The 23,130-nt window shown below is 43.9% G+C and overlaps 6 protein-coding genes across 8 annotated transcripts in view; 4 read left to right on the top strand and 2 right to left on the bottom strand.

Moving 5' to 3' along the window:
• The window catches only part of LOC126559176 (60S ribosomal protein L17), a 112,577-nt gene extending 89,479 nt beyond the window's left edge, over nt 1-23,098 (top strand). Inside the window, exons 1-3 of one of the 2 annotated variants that reach the window (XM_050215294.1) lie at nt 21,944-21,975; nt 22,363-22,457; nt 22,540-23,098. In XM_050215294.1, coding sequence (XP_050071251.1) covers nt 22,377-22,457; nt 22,540-23,022 — 564 coding nt within the window. In that variant the 5' untranslated portion in view covers nt 21,944-21,975; nt 22,363-22,376 and the 3' untranslated portion in view covers nt 23,023-23,098. Of the gene's footprint in view, nt 1-21,943; nt 21,976-22,362; nt 22,458-22,539 lie in introns of those variants that run through there. The other variant, XM_050215295.1, reaches the window with a different exon arrangement.
• Nucleotides 633-3,408, bottom strand: LOC126565937 (uncharacterized). The gene is made up of 2 exons (XM_050223140.1): nt 3,244-3,408; nt 633-3,185 (listed from the first exon to the last, which is right to left on the bottom strand). The coding sequence occupies exons 1-2, from the start codon at nt 3,406-3,408 to the stop codon at nt 633-635; spliced, it is 2,718 nt and encodes a 905-aa protein (XP_050079097.1).
• Nucleotides 4,144-4,788, top strand: LOC126559070 (mitochondrial import inner membrane translocase subunit Tim29). Its single transcript, XM_050215173.1, has one exon. The coding sequence runs from the start codon at nt 4,147-4,149 to the stop codon at nt 4,777-4,779; it is 633 nt and encodes a 210-aa protein (XP_050071130.1). The 5' UTR covers nt 4,144-4,146; the 3' UTR covers nt 4,780-4,788.
• Nucleotides 6,780-18,708, bottom strand: LOC126556585 (mucin-17). 2 transcript variants are annotated; one of them, XM_050211913.1, is made up of 7 exons: nt 18,528-18,708; nt 18,375-18,451; nt 18,102-18,296; nt 17,683-18,009; nt 12,841-17,610; nt 8,089-8,232; nt 6,780-8,029 (listed from the first exon to the last, which is right to left on the bottom strand). In XM_050211913.1, the coding sequence occupies exons 1-7, from the start codon at nt 18,686-18,688 to the stop codon at nt 6,780-6,782; spliced, it is 6,924 nt and encodes a 2,307-aa protein (XP_050067870.1). In that variant the 5' UTR covers nt 18,689-18,708. The 2 variants fall into 2 exon arrangements, 1 of the variants encoding a protein (XP_050067870.1); XR_007607032.1 differs by lacking the exons at nt 6,780-8,029; nt 8,089-8,232; nt 17,683-18,009; ... (1 more) ...; nt 18,375-18,451; nt 18,528-18,708 and adding an exon at nt 10,627-10,760 and having other exon boundaries at nt 12,841-12,980.
• LOC126558416 (NAD-dependent protein deacetylase Sirt6) lies at nt 20,451-21,652 on the top strand. The gene is made up of 3 exons (XM_050214429.1): nt 20,451-20,516; nt 20,579-21,247; nt 21,314-21,652. Exons 1-3 carry the CDS (start codon nt 20,451-20,453, stop codon nt 21,650-21,652), a joined length of 1,074 nt encoding a protein of 357 aa, XP_050070386.1.
• LOC126557820 (splicing factor ESS-2 homolog) overlaps nt 21,748-23,130 on the top strand; it is a 126,758-nt gene continuing 125,375 nt past the window's right edge. The window contains exon 1 of the mRNA XM_050213717.1: nt 21,748-21,758. The gene's annotated coding sequence lies outside the window, so the exon portion shown is untranslated. The remainder of the gene's footprint in view (nt 21,759-23,130) is intronic.

Here is a 23,130-nt window from a genome sequence, read left to right as displayed (position 1 = left end):
AAAACGAATTGTTTTATAAAATAAATCTAAAATGAAAAGCGTTAGGATGGGGAAGGATCCTTTGAGTGTGTTCTGGTTGCATTCGCTGGGACTGTGAGATATGTAAAATAGCGAAAATGAATGCAAAAATCTTATAGTAAAAAAAGCATACAAACACATGCGGTTGGCAATGCGAAAAGCAACAACAAACCGTGTTTACTTTCTCAGCTCAGAATAAAGAAAGGCGATGCGATGCAAGGCAAAAAAAAGTGGACGGTGCAGGCTACGACGTCGATGATATATGCCGCCCCTTGCTGCGTAAGCCCAAGTGTTGTTATGCGTGTGCATGTGTGTGTGTGAGAATGGAATGTGTGAGTGAAAAGTATGTAGTAGTAGTTCGCGCGAGTGTCGAGCGGGTGGGGTGAGAGCTAAAGATAAGAAATAATAAAAGAAAAACAAAACAATAGTTTATATATAATTATAAATACGAGTATATATAAAGGTCTATATATATATATATTGGTAAATAACGAAATAATAAATTCAAATCTTTCATCAGAAAAGAAACAATTAACAAACGAAGCAAAATTCTTCTTCTGGCTTAACAGGTTTTACTGAGCACACAAAACATAAGGCTACAATACATACATATTTTAGAATCCTTTGGAATACATTTTCCGTGGCAACCGACGGGCTGACTGAGATAGTTGAGAACCAGTTAAAGTCTGCGATTGCTGTGTTGAGGTGAACGGTGGAGAAAATAGATTGTCCCTATCATTCACGAACTCTTCTTCTTGCGCTGGCATGTCCCTATCTGTCCCTATCTTCGTTCGGTTGGGCGCACAAACGTCCAAACCGACCGCCGAATCATTATCATTCTCATCCGGCTGCTCGTGGGATCCACTAATAGTACCATTAACCCAGCTACCAATGCGTTCGTTTACGTCCGCTAGCGGTGGTAGCTTGGTAGGAATCTGTTCCAGATTCGTACTCTGACCCGGTACGGCCGCTACGTCGATACCCCACACAGCAAGCATTGCCGGTGCAAGTACATCTCGGTACTGTTGCAGCTGTTCGACCGTTTGTCGCCATGGTAACGGTGCTTTGTTACCATGCTTTCGGCGCCTTCTTTCCACGGAACGTTTCATTTGCAAGCTGCACGAAGAAAGCTCCCCTTCGTCGTCCACACCGTTACTGTAATCGTCTTCTTTTTCGCTTTGGCTCGTCTCCTCCTCCTCCTCCTCCCCGTTGTCCGTAACTTTCCTTCTGTTTCTTTTCCTTTTTGGCTCCGGTGGTAGAAATAGTATTCGGCTTAGTTCATCCCCATCCACAGGACAGTTGAAAATGTCACGAAATTTGGACATTGTTTTGAAGCCAGTTGCCCGGTACGGAAGCTGGCGACCAGCTTGCTTCACCAGCATGTCGTGCCAGTGTTGTAGAACGGTAGCTGTCTTTTGCGTCCGTATGTCATCGGAAGTTTCATCCGAAGGGGTTTCCTCTTCTCGATCGAAATTGTACGTTAATCGCTGTTGTAACAAATCTCCGGACGAAGTCTGCAGAAGGATGTGTAACCGTCGGTCTTGCGTTTCATCTTCTGGTAATAATCCTCGTATTAAAACCGCTCCGGACTGGCAGGCGTCGAATCGCTTTCGCAGTGGTTCGTAGGCGGATATACAGAAGCCACGGGTTTGTGCTAGCTTGTACGAGGCATGGAACGTCGGTGGATGATAGGGATAGTGCCGGGCTGCATATACCGGTGAAGATGCGTCACTCACCGTTCGGGTGAAATGGGCCAATCCGTAGCTCATCGGTAAATGGCTACCGAACAACACAAAATGGTGTTCCTTATCGGGCCCGTCCCCATCCAACTGGTGACTAATGAAGACGGGTTTTTGCATTAGATTGTGAGTGAAAACGAGCAGGACCTTAACAGTTAAGCTTTCTGCCTGTTCCGATGGTTCTGCTTCAATACTGCCCACAATAACTTTGTGACAGGTGGCTATGAAAAGAAGTCTCTCCGATGGTGTTACCTCCAATGCGCAACATTGTTCGCACTCGTATGTCCACTGGGAAAAATGCGTTGCTCCACGGTGCACGAGTCGATACAACTGGGCGTCCGAAACAGAACTCAACGATTCATTTTGTTTGATACTATAAAAGTGAAGACTTCGACGATCCAGACATGCCACAAGGTAATGTTCACGATCCACGCACCTTACTGCTGACCACTTATCGTGATTGCGGTGTTCATTGGCAGTCTCATTAATGGTTGATAGTTTGGGCAGCTTCACAATATCCTCGCAGCTTTCCTCCTCATCACTGACGGTCCACAACTGAAGCTGTCGCTGGTAGTCCGTTGTGCAGAGTATGATCGTACCACATGACGACACTGATCCGGTAACGAAACATACGCTGGCGAACGGGTTTGTAGAGAAAATGTTTTGTACTGCCCGCCATTCCTTTCCTCCCCCGATTTTGGCTTCCATCTGTCGCAGCACAATAATAGCGTTCCGTTTTCTTACAAGCACCACGTTGTTTGCACCATCGTCCGGTACAATTTCCAGTATTGGACCACCAATAACGGTAGGGCATGTTTGCCTTTCGCTCACCTTTAAATCACCATGGCAATGAAAATCCTCCTCCTCCTTCGATACTTCGACCCGCACCACTTCCACATCCTCGAGGGTTGCTCCGATGGCTTTGAAAAGCGTCGCGATACATCTAGACCGATCAGATCGTTGTGCGTCCGATACTACCAACGTGCCACCGGTAAAATGATAATCGTAACCGGTGCCTACCTGCAGGTACGGATCCGGATCCCGATCAAGCATTGCCGCATAAACAACGGCCACTGTATGCTGCACTTCCTCCCCAGCATTCGGATCGAGTGGATGTTTCGAGGTGACATTTTTGTACCGTTTTTCAAGCCCCTCCAGTTCTCGGTGATACGCGTGCTTGGTGTGCAGTGCACGTACCATCAGATCTGGTACGGCCGGTCCTAACCCTGGCGTGGTATGCAGTGGCATCGCATGGTCAGCTATAAAGGGACGCGTTGATTTGAAGTGCGTAAACAATGTGTCCTTGTTTATAACGTTCAGTTGCGCGGGAAGCTGTAGTATAGTGTGGTGGACATTGCGTGATAGGAAGAATGATCCCGGGTTGCCGGCTTGTTGCTTTATGATGGGTTCGATTGTAGAGTTTGTCCACTGCAATAAAAACATACAGTAAATAATCTCGATTTGATCAATGGATTATTATCCTTACCTGACGAGTTTTCGGAACTCTATCATCCTCCGCTGAAGTTTGCTGTCGCGCATCACTTTGTCGTGGTGTTTTGTTTGGTTCCTTCTCTTCTTTGCTGTCATGTTTATCAACACCGTTATGGCTGTTTTGCTTCTTCAGCTTTCTAGGCGGCTGTTTTCGGATCATTTATTTGCGTTTGTGGTTCAAAACAATGGTTCTGTATCAATCCGGCCGGCAGAAAAAGTGTAGAAAACTATTTTACTAGTGAGCACATGGCGCCAAAATGTTTGTTTTGATATTTATGCTTTATTCGACTGACACACCCGCACCCATGGTACAGTTCATGCGTTCATGTGCGACGTTCATTTTACTGTACATCGATCGATAGATAAACAATCGATGAAAGAGGAGTGCATATTGTTAATTTAAGCAGGAATACGCCCGTTATATTTCTGATTAAAGTGGCCATATAATTCACGTTCAGTTATTACCCTGCAAGCAAATAAAGAAAAACCCCTTTAAAGAGCCTTCTAAAGCACTACTCAAAAGAAGGTTTTCGATAGACTTTACATGGGAGCTGTCTAAAATCTTTTTTTGAGCAATGGTTTAGAAGGCTCTTTAGAGAATTTGGCAAGTAGGGTACTTTTGTTCATGTTTTAAAGTGTAAAGTGATATGCAATTGCATTCTCATTTTTAAAAATTCGATGAAATAATTTACTTGTTTACAACAATGAAAAGCATTCGATTGGCATCACTGCCACCCACCAGGACCTGTCAAATGGAAAATTGTAAACAAATCGATGTGCCTCGATGCACTGCGCCCGCGGTGCACCGGAGTGTTACAAAGTTACATAAACACGCTGTGTGGTTAATAAGTGGTTTAACGCTGATAATAGATCGAACCCAAAAAAAATCCCTCACAAAATGTCGCTCAATTCGGGCGCTCGTGGATTTCGACGCGCACCGTCCCTAGTCCGCAACACTTTGGAACAGGTGAAAAATCGCTACGACAGCTTACAGGCACGGCTCGATGCAATCACTTTCCCGGAACGGTACAAAGGCACGATACTGGAGAAATGGGCCATGTACTGGAAAAATCTCGTCATCGATTACAAGGAAATGGTCATCGATACGGGACGTACGATGCGGGATCGGCCCGTTCGAAGTGGTGTATACGTGTCCCTGCTAGCCGGCAGCCTGTATGCTGGTGCACGCAATCCGACCGAGTCCGATTTCTACGACCAGTTCCGGCGATCTTACAATGAGCTGTCGCTGGTGCATCCAATCTGTCAAAATCCGATCGCTTCACAGCACTTAACGTTTCTCGAACGGTGTCACAACGAGGGCATCTTGAGGCGATTGTCGCTGGGCGTCGTGTCGTTTATGTGGCTCGATAATTACGACAAAGGGTTGGCCATCTATAAAGCGATTTGTCCGTATCTACAGCCACGATACTTGACCTTTCACGAGCGTGTAATCGACGTCGGATTCAACGGAAAGTTTTGGATATTGGAACGAAAAATGGTAGACTACGATATCAATGAGGATAATTTATGAAATTGGAAATAAAATGGGAAACTCATACAAAACTTACATTGCATTGAAATATTTGTTTTCATCAGTTAGCACGATGCTATCCTTCCTTTTGTGATGCAATAGCGCAATGAGGCGGCTCGCCCGGTGGTAGAGGCAATAGTTTTCACACGGCAGGACTGAGAATCTAATCCCAGTACTGACTATCCATTTTTCTAGGTATTAGTTTATCTTATATGGCGTAAAATGGATCGTTGAACTTAAGAAGAAACATAATCTTTCCGTTGTTACTGTTCTTGGCTTTATCCGAGAGTGTAATCTGCAAAAGTCAATACATTAATGGATTTAAAATAAATTCAATATACCGATTTCTACATACCCATCCGCCGCCTCTTTTCATCGGATGTTTTTTAGCATGTCTTTCCAACAACAAATGAGAATAAGATTCGAAAAGACTAACATTTATTTTTATGCATTTTTACAAAGCTTCAAATTCTGTTCTTTTTTTGTGTGCCTCATTGCCTACACGGTAGTGGTGTAGCAGGGCACTATAGCAGCTTTATTTTTCTAGCGTTATTTAACCTCTACCGGAAAAAGTTATAATTTAGAACACAATTTATATTCACGGATGCGAAAGCCTTCGCGTCCGTCGTGCGAAGCTGATTAAGAAGAACTACAGAACAGAGCGATTTAAAAATGGTGTGTGTATATATGTTGTCCTCAATCCATTCAAACTTCAAACTAGCTTAGAGTCTGGATAAAGGATATTCTGTGGTTTGTCATAAAAGTAAGTATTCGACGAAATACGGCGATGGGGATGTTTGCCTTGCCTCCGCTATCCTAACAGTTAAAAAAAAAAAAACTTCTCTCCTCCAATGTGCATTGTCGGAATTATCGGTACCAAAAAGGTTAGCCTATATAAGACTAACTAATTCTGAACTACAATAAGGATGTGCACTAAATATCATCCACTCTTACAAAGAATCTCAAACACCGCGTGACGACAAAATCTCTCATCCGTTGCCAGTCATGCCAGCGCGACGTTTAGTAAAAACTAAAAAAGGGGGAAACAAACTAAAGTTTACATGTTTTTGTTTAACGTTAAAATGTACATTATAGCAATATGCTTATTCTGCCTGCATCCAAGACCATACACACTTTATGCTTTACCCTTTGCTAGCTTTTCCGGAGTAAAATGTGGGACCATCGAATCGATCCAATTCACACCACTTTTCCATATGCTGCCGATGAGCATCACTCTCTGCCTCTCTTTTAGCAGGTGAAAGAATCTAAAACAAAAAACGAAAAGTAATAGAAAGCAGATAAAATCAGTGACATCAAAGTGAAACATAAACACAACTAGCCAAAGAAAAGAGCGTTACGTTCTACAGAAAAAATAAACTTAAAAGAAATAACAATAATTAGATTGAGTAGAGAAAAGAAAAGGTAAAAATATAATTAACAACAGCTTTAGATAAATGTACAGGAGGTTTACAGTTCGATAAAACTATTCTACCACGACATGAACGATAGAAAACGAAGTTATTATAAATGTGGAAAAATGAAATTATTTGATGCACCGAACAATTGAATTCAATTAAAGGGCTAGTCTTAAAGCTTACCTACTCCTACAGGCGATGTCGACAAGAAGATGTAACAAGTCCTAAAATATGCAGGCCATGAAATATTTAACGGACCAATCGATCTTGTAGTTATTGCCCGACCAACTATCTGTCGGGCCATAACTACCTGTCGACATTGCCTGTAAGGACCCTTTTTACTCTAATAAGGATACGTAACATTCGAAACAAAAGAATCGGGAACAATGTACAACTAAATCACATACTTCAATAATCACAAACACCAAAAGAAAGGATAGTTTACGAAGCCACAGGAAAGAAGCTGATAAAAAGGTGTAAAGTTCAAGCTACCTCTAGATGTATAAGAGTAAGAGTTCGTTGATTTTTTTTCCAAAACACAAAATTGTTTCCGCTTTACAAGCAAATCCCTCCGAAACAATCGTTTTATCGTTCAACGATTGTCGCAGATCGTACCGGAGCACCACCGGATACGGTTGCCTCACAACCGGCACTCCCACCGCCACCACCACCAGCCCCCGCACTTGCCATGCTGGTATCAATTCCACTATCGTTATTACTACTGTTATGATATTCGGCCAGATTTAACGTATCCGGGCGACCATCACCTTCACCGTTGGTCGATCGTACAGCCGCAACATGCCGTGATCGATGTTGTTGGTGGGGCTGCTGATGTTGCCGTACTACTGCCAGCTGCTCATCGTCTTCACTATCGTTTTCCATCTCATCGTCAATACCGTCATCGTTCGGGGGACTGTCGAGCAACAGCTCAGCGTCCAGCACAACCACGTTCGGTTGGATGGCGATGATCTCGCTACAGTTTGAGTTTGCCTCATCCGCATCCACCAGAAGATGGTTACGCGTGTCGTTTAGCTGTTCACCGTCCTCTACGTGTCGTCCAGCGTCGTCTAAATCGCTAAACTCATCGTCAAGTCGCTGCTGTTGCTGTCGTTCGTCCACGTGTTGCGATTCTGGTGTGTTTGGAATTTGAATGTCGTCTTCATCCTCCACCACACATGGCTCGTCGGTAAGGGCCGGCTCAGCTAGCGTCGGACATGATTTTCCATCATCCTCTCGTAACGCTTCTCTCACAACACTTTCACCACCCTTCTGCGCCGGAGGAAATGCTAATGGAGGAGTAGTGGAAGGAGGAGGAACACGATCGATCGTACCTGGAGCTTCGGCACCACCGGACACCAAAACCACCGCCGAAATGGTGTCACCAGTCAGCGAAGAAACGGCTGTGGCCGTTGTAGTGAGCGGGAACAGTGCCGCCGCATTCATTCTACTACTGGCCGTACTCGTTTTCGCGATGACCGGATTGGTGACGGTGATCGGCAGCTCCAGCGAGGTCGGTACGTGCGGATTGCTCGGCACGTGTCCAATAACGGCTGCCAGCGTTTCGTCGAGATTCGAGCTCGTGGCTGCGTTCGCGGATGGCAACGACAGGCCAGACGGTGCAGCAGCAGCAGCAACGCTGCTATTACCGGTGGCCATCCGGGGAGACATCGTAGCCGATTTTTTTTCCGACGCGCGACTTGCCGCTGGCTCGATACCGTTCTTGGTTGGCACCTCAACCGTTGACATGATCGGTGGTTTCGTTAGCACCGCATTCGTTTCGATCGTCGTGTTAGGATTGACCTGTATAATGTCTGACGGCATCAAAACCGGATGTTCTGCGAAATGACGTAACATTAGTATCGGATATTAATCGGACGCAATCGGACAGCTTTACCTTGCAGCTCAATCAGTCCGGCGGCGGTTTCGTGTGCCACAATGATTTGCGTTCCTTCCGGTGTAACCAGCGTGCTAACCGTGCCGGTTTGCTGCTGCTGCTGCTGGCCGGCGGAAAGGGCCGCCAACCACTCCTGGGCTGTTTCTGCGCAGCGACACAAGAGAGATGGACGGATGGTGGGATTGATCGAAAAATGAAAGTATAATAATCATATAGTCAAATAATAAAACTGTATGACTGGATGTGTGAAGTGCAGGATTAATGGATGTTTCGTCGTGTCCTCGAAAGCAAACCAAAATACACACATACATGTACAAAAGCGGTAGTAAATCGTGCCAATTCAATAAAAAAAAAGAAATCTATTGCACAAACACACGGTAGAGACTACTACAAGCAGCGTATTATACGAAGCTTCATCTTCATTAGTCGTTCATTTGCTCTATAGTAAAAGGGTTGTGGTTGTATTACTTTCTTAACGGAAATGGATTCTTTTTTCTCAGTTGCAGTTACAATTGGAACGTATTGTTTCATATACATTTTTTAGTACGTTTACATGGATATAGCCAAACAAAAGTGATGCTAGGAAGTAATTTTACACACTCTCGCTAGTTTGTTTGTTTGTTTCATTCCTACTTGACGTTGATATTAATCTTATAATTTAGTTTGTCTAGGACAAACAGTCAATAAATGATAGTAAAATCTTATTTTTATATGCCGTGCTGTACTTTATCTGTGTCTGGGTCTGTTATTCTGTGTAAGGATTTAGCTTAGCTTTGAAAGTATCTCTGTATCTCCCTCTTTCTTTTCGTTTTAAAAGAATATTCTTTAAACTTGGAACCAACAATATTTTTACTCTGAATCCTGCGCTTTTGGGTTAACGTATGCATTTGAAAGATAGGCTTATTTCAGACGGCAATTGAAAATAAATCTTATACTTCCTACCTTTAGAAAAAAACATTGCCACCCTTCCGTCTTGCGTCTTGCGCCTTGAATGTTGCTGGCACACATCTCGGTTTGCCTAACCAAAAATGATATACGCCAAGATGATGGAGTTTTTTTTTTTCAAATATGTCCATCTTATCCAGAACCAGTTTAATCATGACGATCGATATTCGGGCTCTTTTGAGTCTAAGTTTCGGAGGAATAATCTCCACCGGTTTTGCAGCACATGCGACACGGAGCGATTGTACGAAAACTTTTTTAAAATTAGACTATTAAAGCATACGCTAAGTCAAGTCATGCTGGAATGGAAACCATCACCCGAATCGTATCAAATCCCGAAGACAGGACTTGATTATCCCTCTGTGGGTTTAAAAACGGATCTTTGCATTGGCCATCAAACGCACATTGCGTGCTGCACTTGCTAAAAGCATCAAAACTTTTCACAATCTATATCAACCCGATACACCAAACTTTTGCCCCACTGGATTGAGTGAGAATGTGGAATTTTAAAGAGAGACACATGGCTTTCCTTGCTGCTTAAAGCTAGTATGCTTCTTATTATTTTCCTCTTATATCGCTTGCCTTGCTTAATGCATCATGCCCATCCCGTTTGCGTTGCACCATTGCCTGGAAAGCCTCCAATAAACCAATAATAAATAATCTACACTGCAGGCACTGCTATAGAATAGGTAAGTTGTAGTAGAGTATACCCAGACAGTGGCTACATAATCTAGAAGAGCAATAGTCTGTTTAGACGAGAAATAAACATACGAACAGAACGGAATAAGGCGCATACGTTCACGAACTTACAGGTTATGCTATCGACCGAGATAGAGAGGATTTCCGATTTTCCTTAAAGCAATCTGTTTTGACACAAAAAAAAAAACAGAGTATGCCAACTATGGGAGTAATGTAGGCTCATGGATTCATCTTAAGGAATATGTTAGAATCTGTTTCATTTGGGTTACATCCTGTAGAAGCGTATTATTTCCAGTAACGATAAAAAAGTAGATAGTAGCAGTCGTGCAAGCGATGGTGATGAGCGTGCGAAAAAACAGGGAATACTCTATATGCAACAGAGAACTTGTAGCCAGTGTCCTATAACGTAAAGCATCTTAAGAAGCTGCAAAACTTCTTAAGAGTTAAAGGTCACGTCTCTTTCTGCTTCGTTACCTTCATATACGAGCATTTGCCTTTAATTTGAGAGAACGAAACATCCGGCTATTGTAGCCTTCCTCACTAGACTCACGACACACGGATCCGTGTGCCCAAGTACATCGTTCTAAATAATTCAAACATTCGATTCTGACCTGTAAAAAGCAGCATGAAATGAAGACGATTTTTTACACACTTGCCAAAGGTGTTCACACAGTACCAGTTTGCAGCCCTTGCGATTGATTCGTGTTGAACCAACGATCCACTTTCTAACTTCTCGTTCTTCTGCTTGTTTATCTATTACTCTGGCATAACAATATATTAAGTGCTTCTGTATTGTATGTTTCATCCTTTTCTTCATACTAAAATGTTTCCATCTCTACGCCTGGTTCTTCTGACGCCTGTGCGCTTTTGCGTTAAGGACTTTTTGATCTGTTTTCGTTTCCCCGCGTTCACATTCGGTTCACTCTCGCGCATTTTGTTCTTTCACAGTAGTGTGCTGTTCGCGCAGTTCGGACTCGGGATTCAAACATAGTCGGGATCATCGACCGATACGGAACTGGTGAATAGGCTACCTACAGGAAAAAACAGAAACGTGAAAGTATGGGTGGAAATTTTGCTTCATTGAAGTAGTAGTTTGAAGAGGGGGGGGGGGGGAGGAAGGTAAATAATCATATCCAATGGGGGAACAAACGGAATTCATACTAGAAGGAAAAAGAAAAGAAGGAAGAAGAGAAGAAGAAAAAATACAAAACCCAATCCACCCAAACAATCCACCAGAACACACTCTACCCGTTTTGCTGGTTCATTGCTTGTGTGAGATGGCCGGACATGAAGACCGGATATGGAGGTGCTAAATGCACGCAGCAGAAGGATGAAGAGAATAAAATAGCATTTGTTGCGCTTGCTTGACACCCGGAACGGAACTAAAATTAATGTGGCCACCAACATTCTGCCATAGTAACGGATGAGATAAAAATACTAGAAACTGACCACCTGATACTTTTTGCTTACTAGAAGAAGGATGTATGCGGAAGAAAGTAAAATAACTACTATTGCATGATTGCTAACAAAAGCCGGAGGATATTTCAATAACTTTTTAACATTACACTAGATGTCATTACTCGCCATGTAAAACAGGCGGCAAAAAGGTATGAAAAACAGAAAAAAAAACGGTTTAAACGGAATTTGAGCGCGTTGAGCTTGCTTACTTGCGTAATATCGTATAAATGAGAAATGAACCAAATACATATGTACAGACATTTGAAGTTGATGGAAATACATAGCTGAGACACGCAAATGTTACAAATTTGTAACTCTAGATCCTCGATACACGCGTTGAAATTAGTCTAACGCACAGTATATGTGTGATAATATTCTCCCTTTACTTATATGGTTATACATTTACGTTGTTTTACATGCATTTTTACACAGTGTATCTCGTAAGCACCATTGCTTACCATGTTGATAGCATTACAAGATCTGTACGATTGTCAATAACTGAGCAATACTTTCATTACCCTACCTGTATGGATAAAAATCTTTTTAAAGGACTGCTTTGAAAACATTAATCGTAAACGCTTTTCATCTAATTAAATACGCTAATAAAAACTGAAGTAAAACTCAGAGGCTGGGCTGGCCATAACCGATAAACCGGTTGTGAAAATATCAAAAGACGAAACAGAAATTTAGATAAACTGTAAACACAATTTCGTACATTGTTTTGCAGATGATTAGGTTAACCGAACCGATTAAAAAAGGCCTGATACGACTTTTTTCACTCAACCATGTTTAAACCCACGGGAAATAAGTTATGTGAAAAGAAATTTTAAAAGACGCCGTACGTCGGCGAATGGAATTCAAATCTAATGAACATTCTTAAGGTATGAAATAGATGCCAAAGTATTCTTAAATGACTTAATCCAAATGAAAAACTTATTCAACTTTTTATATTTGATTGCATTTCCTATTGCTTATGACAAAATATGTTTCATGTTTCGTGTAGTAATTAAGAAAAAAAATGCTGCTTATGCGATGCTCTCGGCATAACTAAAAAAACACGAATAACTGAGAGAATCTTATTTATGATTCTGAATTGATGTGCAGTTGCTTAATACGTTTGTATTATATCGTTCGTTAAAAACCTTAGACTTGCTATATGCTGGCTGCCCTGAACACTTATGATATTTAAAGGATAGACGATCCGAATGGAGCGGTAAAAGTATACGAAACTAACAATTTTGCCCGTTGTAGAGCGGAATAATGAAAATCCCATCATTGGGATATAGTCAGTAAACGAAAAGCACGATAAAAAGTGAATAGATGAAAGCAGTTAAAAAACAACAAAATAGTATGTTTCTACTAATAATATCTTAAAAAAGAACAATATCAAATATATCAAATTTCTACACACTAGAGAGGGAGGGCAGGCAAATGTGTGCACAACTAAAATGCATTAGTGCAAATAATAGTGGTATGCGATGATTCATTACGGGAAAGGATGATTTCGAAAGTAAAAAAATAAAATCAGCAAGACGTGCGTTATGCTGCGTGCTGCTGCCCATCAGTATCGGTTGTAGGAAATTTTGAACCAGGAGGATCCGGGTGAATTGGCAATTTACTAAAAAAAAAAAACAAGCATTCCCCTTTACGCACCTTGCAGCACTATCTGCTGGCCGTCTGCCGTTATAATGTGCGATGTATCACCACCGGCCGCCAATGCCATCAGGCTCTGCTGGTCGAGTATGATATGCTGACCGTCCTGCGTGTTGAGCAGAAAGCTTTGCTGCGTACCATCGTTTACTACTGACGCGCTCGAACCATCGGCAAGGGTCACATTCGCGCCACCTTCTCCACTACCGTCACCCGCCAGTTCCGCTCCATTGCTACCAATCGTTGGCAGGATTACTTCTGCTTGATGGATAATATCTTCCACCGGTTGTGTCGGATGTTGTCCCTGCTGTTGCTGCTGCTGGGATGTCGGATGTTGCTGTTCGGGCAACGCAACCAACTGATTGGACGCGTCTAGGTACAGTAACTCGTCGTTGACACGCACGAACGTTTCATCGCGCACCGAGCAAAGATAGAATAGATGGGGTGGTCCACCGAAGTTCTCCGCCGTTACGGCAACCAGTTGTGAGGACTCTTGCACTCCACTGCCTGCAGCTGCTGCTGCTGCTGCAGCCGTCGGTGCGCTGCTGCCACTGCTGCTAGTAGCTTCAACCAGCGAACCCACCATGGTTAGCTCAGCTGGTGAACCCAGGATCACTTCGGCCACTGGTCCACTACTGGTGGTAGCGCTACTGGTCGGACTGGACCCATCCACCACAATGGCTGTCCCAGAAGCTGGTGCCAATTCCATGGTCATCTTATTATTTTGTTGCTCTACCTCTTCATCCACATCCATATCGGCCACACTGGGATCGCTCGCAGCAGTAGCCCGTTCAGCTGTGGCAGATGACTCCTGCACGGACGAATCGGCTGCAGCCGCAATCACCACATTGCTACCAGACGAAGCAACTTCCGTGCTGCCGGTGGTACTATCCGAACCCACCCCTTCAGCGCCGCCTCCACCCGTCGTTGTAACGATCTTGGTGGAAATCGGTACGGATTTCTTCTGCTGCTTTAGTTGCGCCTGCTTCCCGTACAGCTCACGCATTCCACTCTTGCTTAGCATCTTGCCTTTGCCCTGCCGATCCTCGATGTATCCGAGACGACTGAACTCTTTCAACTTTTCCGGCGTAAGCCTCAACACACGATGGCTCTTTTTGCTGCCTGCATCACTACCGGACGATGAAGATACGGAGGACGAACCACCATCACCGGACAGACGATGTTCTTGCAATTTGCTCGATTTCACACCTTCAGTAGCGGTATTCGGTAGCGGCTTCTTGGTTAGAATGATCTTTGGTGGTACCGATTGTGTATTTACTGATGTGGCAACCACTGTGGCTGATGGTGGTGGTTGTAGAGGTGGCATTGTCGATGACGAACCGTTCGGTGCTGTTGTCGGTGTTGAGCTAGCGACAAGACAGCTAGAAGCAAGCGTAATCGAACTCGTCACGGACACCGACGGTTTGCTGGTTGTGGACAACTTGGACGCAACCGTTACGTTTGCCGTTGAGGTGGTGAGTACGGTGCCTTTGCTCGTTATCACAATTTGCTCCTTAGAGGCACGGCCTCCCTTCACTGATGCCACTACTGTCGTTTGCCGTTTGTCTCTCGGCGTTGCAATACTCGTAGTGCGCGTCGATGTTTCTCCGACTTTGTTGGATGTATTGGCTGCACCGTTTACACTCTTTACGACCGCACTGTTGGCCGGACCCGAGACAGACGACGAAGCGTCCTCAACTAACAGCTCCGAATCGTCCATTACAATGGGCATGTTGCTGATGTCCAACCTATCATTTGCTGTCAACTCGTCGACCGTTTCTTCGTTTTCGACGGATTTAATTGATTCGTTATCGCTGTTCTTCTCTGGAATGGATGGAGCATCTTGTTTAGTAGGCACGACTGCAACTAAAGTGTCGTCTGCCTTGGATACCACCACTGACAGTACGGAAGAGTCAGACGACACGGAAGATAACACCACCGGCTTCTTTGCCTGCGGTTTTGACTCTTCCGGCGTTGTAAGCATCATCGATTGAAGGTGACGCTTTCGAGGGTTGATACTCTTGGCCAAACTGCTTGGCTGTGCTGTTGTCTGCCGTACCACGCTTGCAGTGGATGTTGTTGTTGCTTCCTTCGCAACAACTGCTTCCTCTACAGCATCGTTCATCGTCGTCGGTATGTGCTTTTCCTCACTACTACTAACCGGCGCCATAGTTGCTGCTGCAGCGGGAAGATTTATCAACGCTTCCGCAACTTGCAGATCCGTCGCAGTTGGCGCAGCCACATCGATCGAGGTAGAAGATGGTACCGGAGGTGATTTTTTTAACTGTAAAAGGTTTTCTTCTCGCTTCGGTTTCGTCGAATTCGGTGTTGGTGTTGCCGGTATTTCAATCGATTGCTTCTTCACTGGTTTTAATGGTGATGTTTCGTCGTTCTTCGTTGTGGTACCGTCGCCAGTTGCTTCTACCGTGGCTATTGGTTCTTTTTTACTTCCGGACACTCGTTCCGAAGTATTGTGATGAGGATCTTCGGTATCAACCTTATCATCACTACTGGCGACAGTAGCTGTGGTGGTAAATTCGCGACGATTTCTTTTCGATTTACGCGCGGAGGATGAAGATTCACGCTCATCCAACGATGAATATGTGTCTGATGGTTTCTGTTCCGTGCCTTCTGTTACACTCTTACCACCAAACTTTCCACGACGGCGCGTAGATAACGACGGGAGCGCTGGTTCACCATTACCGCCACTACTGTCCGGCAGAAGTACTTCTTCCGATTTCCGCTTTTTCTTCACAGATTGCTGCTGCTGTGGCTGGTGATCTACATCCATTGGTTCGACCGCTACCATCTCTTCAGTCATTGCCGAAGATGTAACGGAAGGATTCTGATGATCCTCCTGTTTCTTCTGTTCGTTTTCATCCTTCGTGTGCTGTTTCTCCTCCGTTTCAACTTGTGGTTTTTTGTTGATCCTATTCTTTGCATCATTTGCGTCTGTTTGTGCTGCTAGCACTTTAGCTTCTGGTTCCTCATCGACTTCTTCCGCGCTCGAACGTATCGAAGAGGAAGATGCCGCTCCGGCGACAGTTTTGTTGCGCGTTTTAAAAATTCTCTTGCCACGCTCCTTTGGTGGTAGTGTACGATTGCAGTCAATCTTGTCGGACACAGCAGCCATTACATTGTTCAGATCTTCCGACAACTTCGGGACCTCCATCTCACACAGTAGTGAATCAATTTCCTGTCCCAGCTTTATGTCCCGATCCTCTTCTTGAGATGCATCTGCTGCAGTATTCACGGATGTTGACATTCGTGAATTTTTTGTAACTATGGTAGATATTTGTGACGATACCTCTGGTTGTCGCTCTTCTTCGTCCTCGTTAAAATCGAAACAGGAAGTTTCATGGTGCTGAGCGTCCTGCGTTTTTTTCTTCGCATCGTCGAACGCATCGTCCAGATGAGATATTTGTTCCACGCTGGTACTACTGCTTTCCGACCCAGTGGCGACAGTCGTCGTTGTGGTACCACCGCTACTATCGTCCGCCGCCGTTACATTAATGACTGTCGTATTTTCATCTCCACTCAACGATTTACTCGATCCACGGGTTGCACGGTTTAGTATCAATTGTTTCGCACTGATTGGACGCTCGGCTGCCGGTGCGGGTGCAGCCGCAGTAGCCTGAGAACCACTTCCAATGCACAACTCATTAGAACCGGTGGTTGATGAACTGCTAGCCGTGCTTCCCTCCCGTGATGGTACCGCGTACTTTTCCTGCACCGTGGATACGTCGTCGTTGGTGACCTCGATGAATTCCCGCTTTTGTTTTTTCGGGATGTTTCTGTACTTGATCGTAGCACACGGTGAAGCTGTGGGAGTGGTGGTAGCGCCAGATGGTACCGTAGTCATCGCTGTAACAAGAGAAGTCGCAGTAGATGTTTCTGATACGGGCAAGGTTGTTGCAGCTGCTACGGGACTAGTTGAACCATCATCTGGCGAACTTTCCAAATCTTTTTCCGCCACTTTAACCCTGTCGCTTAGCTCGTCTTTGTCTCGCATTGCACTTGCATCATTTTTGGCATCCACTTTTATTGCTTTCTTGGATGCTTGAGTTTGTTTGCCGCTTGTTTCCTGTCTGGTTTCTTTCTGTTGCCTTTTGTTGGTACTTGCTTTAGCAACAGCCGTTCGAATTGATGAAGAAATTTCCAGCTGAGGAATTTTCTTCTCTGCTACAGAAATTTCTTCCACCGTCTTCTTTTCGACGGATGCTTGTTCGCTTTCTTTAACACCTTCGTCATCTTCCTGTTCGTCTTCACTCCAGTCGGCAAGCAGCTCGTTTTTCAGCTTCACATCCGAGCTGTTCTTGGTGCCTAGTGGATGATGTATTGCCGATCCATCACGATTGATCGATTCGCTCGTCATTTCAGCTTGACTTCCTAGAGCTCCGTCTTCCTTTTGTCGATGCGGCTCTATGTCGACATCTTCCGATGGATCATCTTCTTCGATGGATTTCACCACAGCCATCTCGTCCACATCCGGCGATAGAGTCCGTCTATTCCTTCGACGTGCAGCAGTTTTCTTTTGCTTATGTGTTTCACTCGAAGCAGCTGGCTTGCGGCCGCCCCTCACGCGCTTTTCACTGGACGGTTCATCCTTCAAGGGAACCATCATCAATTCAATGCTGCTGATGGGTGTTGCCTCTAATGATTTTCCCTTTCCTGTTTTCAGCAATGATCGTCTAGAGTGGTCGACTTTAATATCCAGCTCATGATCTTCCTCTTCAGCTGATTCGTTCACTTTTTCTCGTGAAACTTTGCGAGCTACGGGAGATAAAGAAGATGTTCGAAATATTTGTCTATAATGCGCATTATATCAGCATTATCACAACTTACCCATTGGAGTGGTATTGGATGACGCAGAGGACAATCCACCTACCGAGTAGCTCATTCGGCAATGCTTTATGTGAAGCATGATCAGATTCTGACGATTGGCACTGTAGTTGTTACATTTGTAACAATGATACACCTGCCCAGGAGAAGACGATACGGGCTGTGCCACAGCAGCAGGCGAACCGTCATTTTGCTCTGGACGAGAGGCTGCGCCTGTTTCACTGTCTGTGGTCGACGTGCTGGATGGTTGCGCTAAAATTCGAACCTCGTGCATTGTCTTACGTCCTGAACCAATTGCGTACAATTTAGACGATGCTGTGTTTGGTTTTTCTTTGTGTGTTTGAAGGAAGAAAACATATTTTAAGCCAGTTAAAATTTTAAAATATTTAAGGTACAGCAAAAAAAAAATGTTTTAACCGTACCTTTTAAGCCCCTCATCCCGCCTTTCGGTGTGACGGGAGAACGTCCATCTTGGAACAAACCCGAATAGCGTTCCTTTTTCTGTGGTTGAAAATCGGTTGAATTAACTATGTCCGGATCACCGCCCGTCACACGTTCCGCATGCATCACATCGGCCGGAAATTTTTCCATGTGCTTCATCTTGGCACGATATTGTTCTGTACATAAATAGTAAAAAAAAAATTATTAAAACGTAGCTATCCGCCTATTCAATGTATTTTTTCAAAATCACTTACCCAAACCTTTACGAAGAAACTCATTCTTGCGCGGACAATTATACTTGAAAATAAAATTAGGGTTTTTTACGTATTCACTGAAATACAGCACAGAAATGATTAGACTAATAGCAATATTTTCCTTGAAAACAGCTTCTTTCGACCAAAACTTACTAGGAGTCCTCTTGAAAAAATTTTACAACCGCAAGTGGCTTTTTCCGGAGCGAGGAAAGAAACTCTTCGGACAGGCGTGACTCCCCCATAATCTCACCCGGCCACCAGCTGTTGCTAACCTTCACCCACACGATCTCACCATCGATCAATTCGTCCTCCATGGTAGGAAAATGCTTGTCACCTCAAGTTATTCCGGGCACGGATGCTGGATGCTCCCGTGATTACTTTACAATATCCTTTGTAAGTCCTATCTTTACACTTTTGCTGTGAACACAATCACTGCAAAATCAGTAGTAGCCCCTACAAAACGCACCTGAAACGAAACAAAAGAAAAAAAAGACTAATAAGTTAACCAGAATTTTCCTTTCTAAGTATCGTATCTTTGTGCTTAGACGTTATCATACCTGACACGGTTCCGGGAGCTCTTCGTCTTACAAAACTACGTTATATTTCGAATATTTTACACGTTTGCTTTGCTAGTGGCAAAACGATTGATGCTTCAGAAGTTCGAACCGGAACTCGATTACTGCGTTTTTTTTAAACTAATGTAGCCAGTTTTCTATTTTCTATAGAGCACAAACTTTGTCGAACCCGGAGACGCTTTTAGCTTTGTGTGTCTTTTGTCTCCATTCACTGCCCACCGTCTTCGGCAGTTTCACAGTTTTTCTTCGTTTTCATCGCGAACCATATTCCCGTTGGTTGTGTGTTGGGTTTGCTCTGAAAGGGACGCGGTTGTTCTTGTTCAGAGGTGACTCGCAGTTGTCGTTTGCTGTACCGTACCAGAACAGTAATCGATGTGTACACACGCCAACGCCTTCTCTTCACAAGGGACGCCGATTTTATGCAATCATTTGCAAACGATGTACCGTTTTCTAGTTCGGCCTCTAGCACTATGCAATGTTGTTGATTAAACGCAAGTAGATCCAAATTTTCTTCCTTGGACTGCTACCATTTCGTCGGCAGCCTACGGGATTGACGCACCCACGGTTTATACTGTACGGGCTGATAGTTTGATGAACGTCATCTGTCCGACATTCTGCAGGTAAATTATATTTATGTACTTATTATATTTACTTACAACAATCGAGAAATAAACAAAATCGTTTCATTTCTATTGCTAGAAAGCAAACACCACAAATAATGCATTTGCTTTCCCGAAGGAGGATATATTTGGAAATTCGAGTATCTTGAAACGGAAAAGGTAGAGTAAAACTATCTTGGTTGAAGCAGTGATGCTGCAAACCGCACAGCACGGATTGAACTAGTTTGTCGGCAGTTCAATTTGTATTTTTCGTTGCTGAGCATTCAAGCTACTCGCAATATACGATAGAATATACCACCATTTAAACCTTTGTTTTAAGTTTACTCTCTACGTACTACTGTTTGCACTGGTTTTTGGGCATTATAACCAAAAACTTCGTACCTTTCCGTAGTTCGGCAGGGTTTGCATTTAATCAAGATGAAAAGTTGTATTGTTTCTTATAAACCTTGCAAAATTATAAGAATTAACTCGTTTTACTATGCAAATTAGTTTGCTACCAATACAGAAAATGCACTTTACAAAATTTGAAATGAGAAGTTATATTCTTATTTGGCCTTTATAGCTGAAAATCTTAGTCACTGCTTTCATCATGCAATTATAAATTTAAAATCGTTCTTAAAATCCCATGCAAAAAACCTACATTTATTTAAAGTATGCTCTGCATACTGAAATGAAAAACATAGGTCATGCGGATAGGTGGATTCGAATGGTACCCAATTGTCAATGTTCATTGTGAAGTTTGGACTGTATTCGTATATTAAAAAAAGCTCAACAAATTTTTCCCGATAGCATCTGCAGCTGTGTGCGTGCTGTCGGATGTTTACAAAACAATGCACTCCGTTGTTTGCAAAAAAAAAGATTTAAATGATAAATAATTTAAAATGTCGTGTAATTATGCTGAAGGGTTATCCAAATACGAAAACAAAGGAGTTCTTGGTGTGGCAGAGGTAAGGATGAGGACTTTAATTATTCTCTATTCAGAAAACTTAATGTTCATCTTCTTTCGAAGATTTTCGATGCGCCCGAACTTGTGGACGAAAAATGCGAACAGTTGGTGAAAATGATACTAGCATCCAATCATACCGTCGTCCATACTGGAGCCGGTATCAGTACGAGCGCAGGCATACCGGACTTCCGTGGTCCCAACGGTGTATGGACGCTGGAGGAAAAGGGCGAAAAACCTGTAGTAAATATCTCGTTCGATGATGCTGCACCAACTCGCACGCACATGGCTTTGAAGGCACTGGTAGGAACGGGCCATGTCCAGTACATTATCAGCCAGAACATCGATGGTTTGCATTTACGATCGGGGCTTGCGAGAGAGCATCTTTCCGAACTGCATGGTAACATGTTTATAGAAGTGTGTACCAAATGTCGGCGACAATACGTGAGAAACAGCCCGGCTCCCACGGTGGGCAAAAAGGCAACGGGCAATATTTGTCCAGGTACCGGCATGGGCCGTGCGTGTCGCGGTGGAAAGCTTATCGACAACATACTAGACTGGGAACATGATCTTCCGGAGAACGATCTCCAACTTGCTTTTATGCATTCCGCCATGGCAGATTTGAACATTTGTCTAGGAACGACGCTACAAATAGTGCCAAGTGGTGATCTCCCATTGAAGAATCTCAAGCATGGTGGACGACTTGTAATCTGCAATCTTCAGCCGACTAAACATGTGAGTTGGGTAAGAAGATGCTAAAACCTAACACTATTCTGATTCCATGCTTCTCTGATTTTGTAGGACAAAAAGGCTGACATGAAAATATCAACTTACGTTGATACTGTACTCGAAAAGGTGACCAAACGATTGGGGGTAGAAATTCCCGAATATCGGCCGGAAGATGATCCAATTAAGTTGGACGCGTACAATGTTCAGTGGACCATCAGCGGCAAAATGGTAAAAAGTTTGGAAAAGCGATACGACAGCACCATAAAAGAGAAGGGTAAGTTGAAAAAGCGATATTCTACAACAAGCACCCAGCATGAACGAGAAGAAGTGAAAAGAAACAATAAAAAGTTAAAACAAGAAAGCAATCCCAGTGAAGAAGGTAAAACACTTTCAAACGATCTAAATGACTAATAAAAAAGCAGTATTTCCAAGACAATATTTATATAAATCCCTTCGTTTTCTTTTAACTTAAACAAACTTGTAGTACTATTCGTTAAATTTTAATAAATTAACAAAAGTTGTGTGAAATGTACGGTACGCATAGAAAAAATCATAATTCTAAGCTAATGCACCGAATGCTCGACATGATTTGCTTGAAATAATAACGCGTTCGATTGTTTGCTATCATCCATTTGACAGAGGGTAAAGCGGAACCTCGACTGACAACTTGTACGACATCTCTCTTTCCGGCATCTTGCAAGGTTAGTGACGGAAGCGCATTGAAATTGTTGTCGGTAAAATAAAGCGAATTTAATCGTTTTTCTTACTGATATCAATGGTGAAGGAGCGAAAATTAGGCGGAAAAGTGTTCACTTCCTTTGTGTGCTGTTATTCCGTTCGGAACCATAATGAGAAGGCGGCTAAACTTGCGTCGACAAGCGAGCTGACTACGTTGAACATCAACATTGACCTAATGAGTGGCTGCTACTGGTGCAAAAGAAGGATGGTGCGGGGTTACCGCTGTTGATATTCGCTAAACGCACGCTGTTGTGTGGATCATAATAGCACTATCGGAATGAACACTTTTCCTTTTCCTAACGTGCTCCTGAACGACTTTTCTCCGGTATAACATGAGCAATGGAGTTAATAATGTAATGTGTGTACTGTCTCCTTTCTTATAGACTTCGGATTCAAGATGGGTCGCTACGCTAAGGAACCCGACAATGCCTCCAAATCGTGCAAATCGCGTGGTTCGAACCTACGGGTACATTTCAAGGTAAGTGATTGTAAGGGAGAGTAAACTGTACGTCTGTGCTGGTTAGTGTAAATTAAAACTCGTTTCTTGCCTTCTTCCACAGAACACCCGCGAAACGGCACTAGCCATCAAGCGTATGCCGCTCCGCCGTGCTCAGCGTTTCCTGAAGAACGTTATTGAGAAGAAGGAATGTGTACCGTTCCGCCGATTCAATGGCGGTGTTGGCCGTTGCGCTCAAGCCAAGCACTGGGGCACGTCGGTTGGCCGTTGGCCGAAGAAATCGGCCGAGTTTTTGCTGCAGTTGCTGAAAAACGCCGAAGCTAACGCCGACTACAAGGGGCTGGACGTGGACCGGCTAGTGATTAATCACATCCAGGTGAACCGCGCACCCTGCCTGCGTCGCCGCACGTACCGTGCGCACGGTCGCATCAATCCCTACATGTCGTCGCCATGCCACATCGAGCTGTCGCTGACGGAGAAGGAGGATGTTGTAACGAAGGCAACCGATGATTCGGAGCAGGCGAAGAAAAAGCTGTCCAAGAAGAAGCTGCAGAGGCAAAAGGAGAAGATGATGCGCAACGAATGAGGAGGATTAGCGTGAACCCTTGCGCCGCGTGTAAAACTTGAGTTCTTTTTGAGCGGCGAATAAAACTGTCAACAAATATACGCCAGACGAGAGTGGAAAGTGAACAAA

This window comes from Anopheles maculipalpis, chromosome 2RL (genome assembly GCF_943734695.1).
Source record: "Anopheles maculipalpis chromosome 2RL, idAnoMacuDA_375_x, whole genome shotgun sequence".
Lineage (NCBI taxonomy): Eukaryota > Metazoa > Arthropoda > Insecta > Diptera > Culicidae > Anopheles > Anopheles maculipalpis.
Note: the sequence above shows the minus strand (reverse complement) of the source record. Positions and strands in the feature narration are given on the sequence as shown.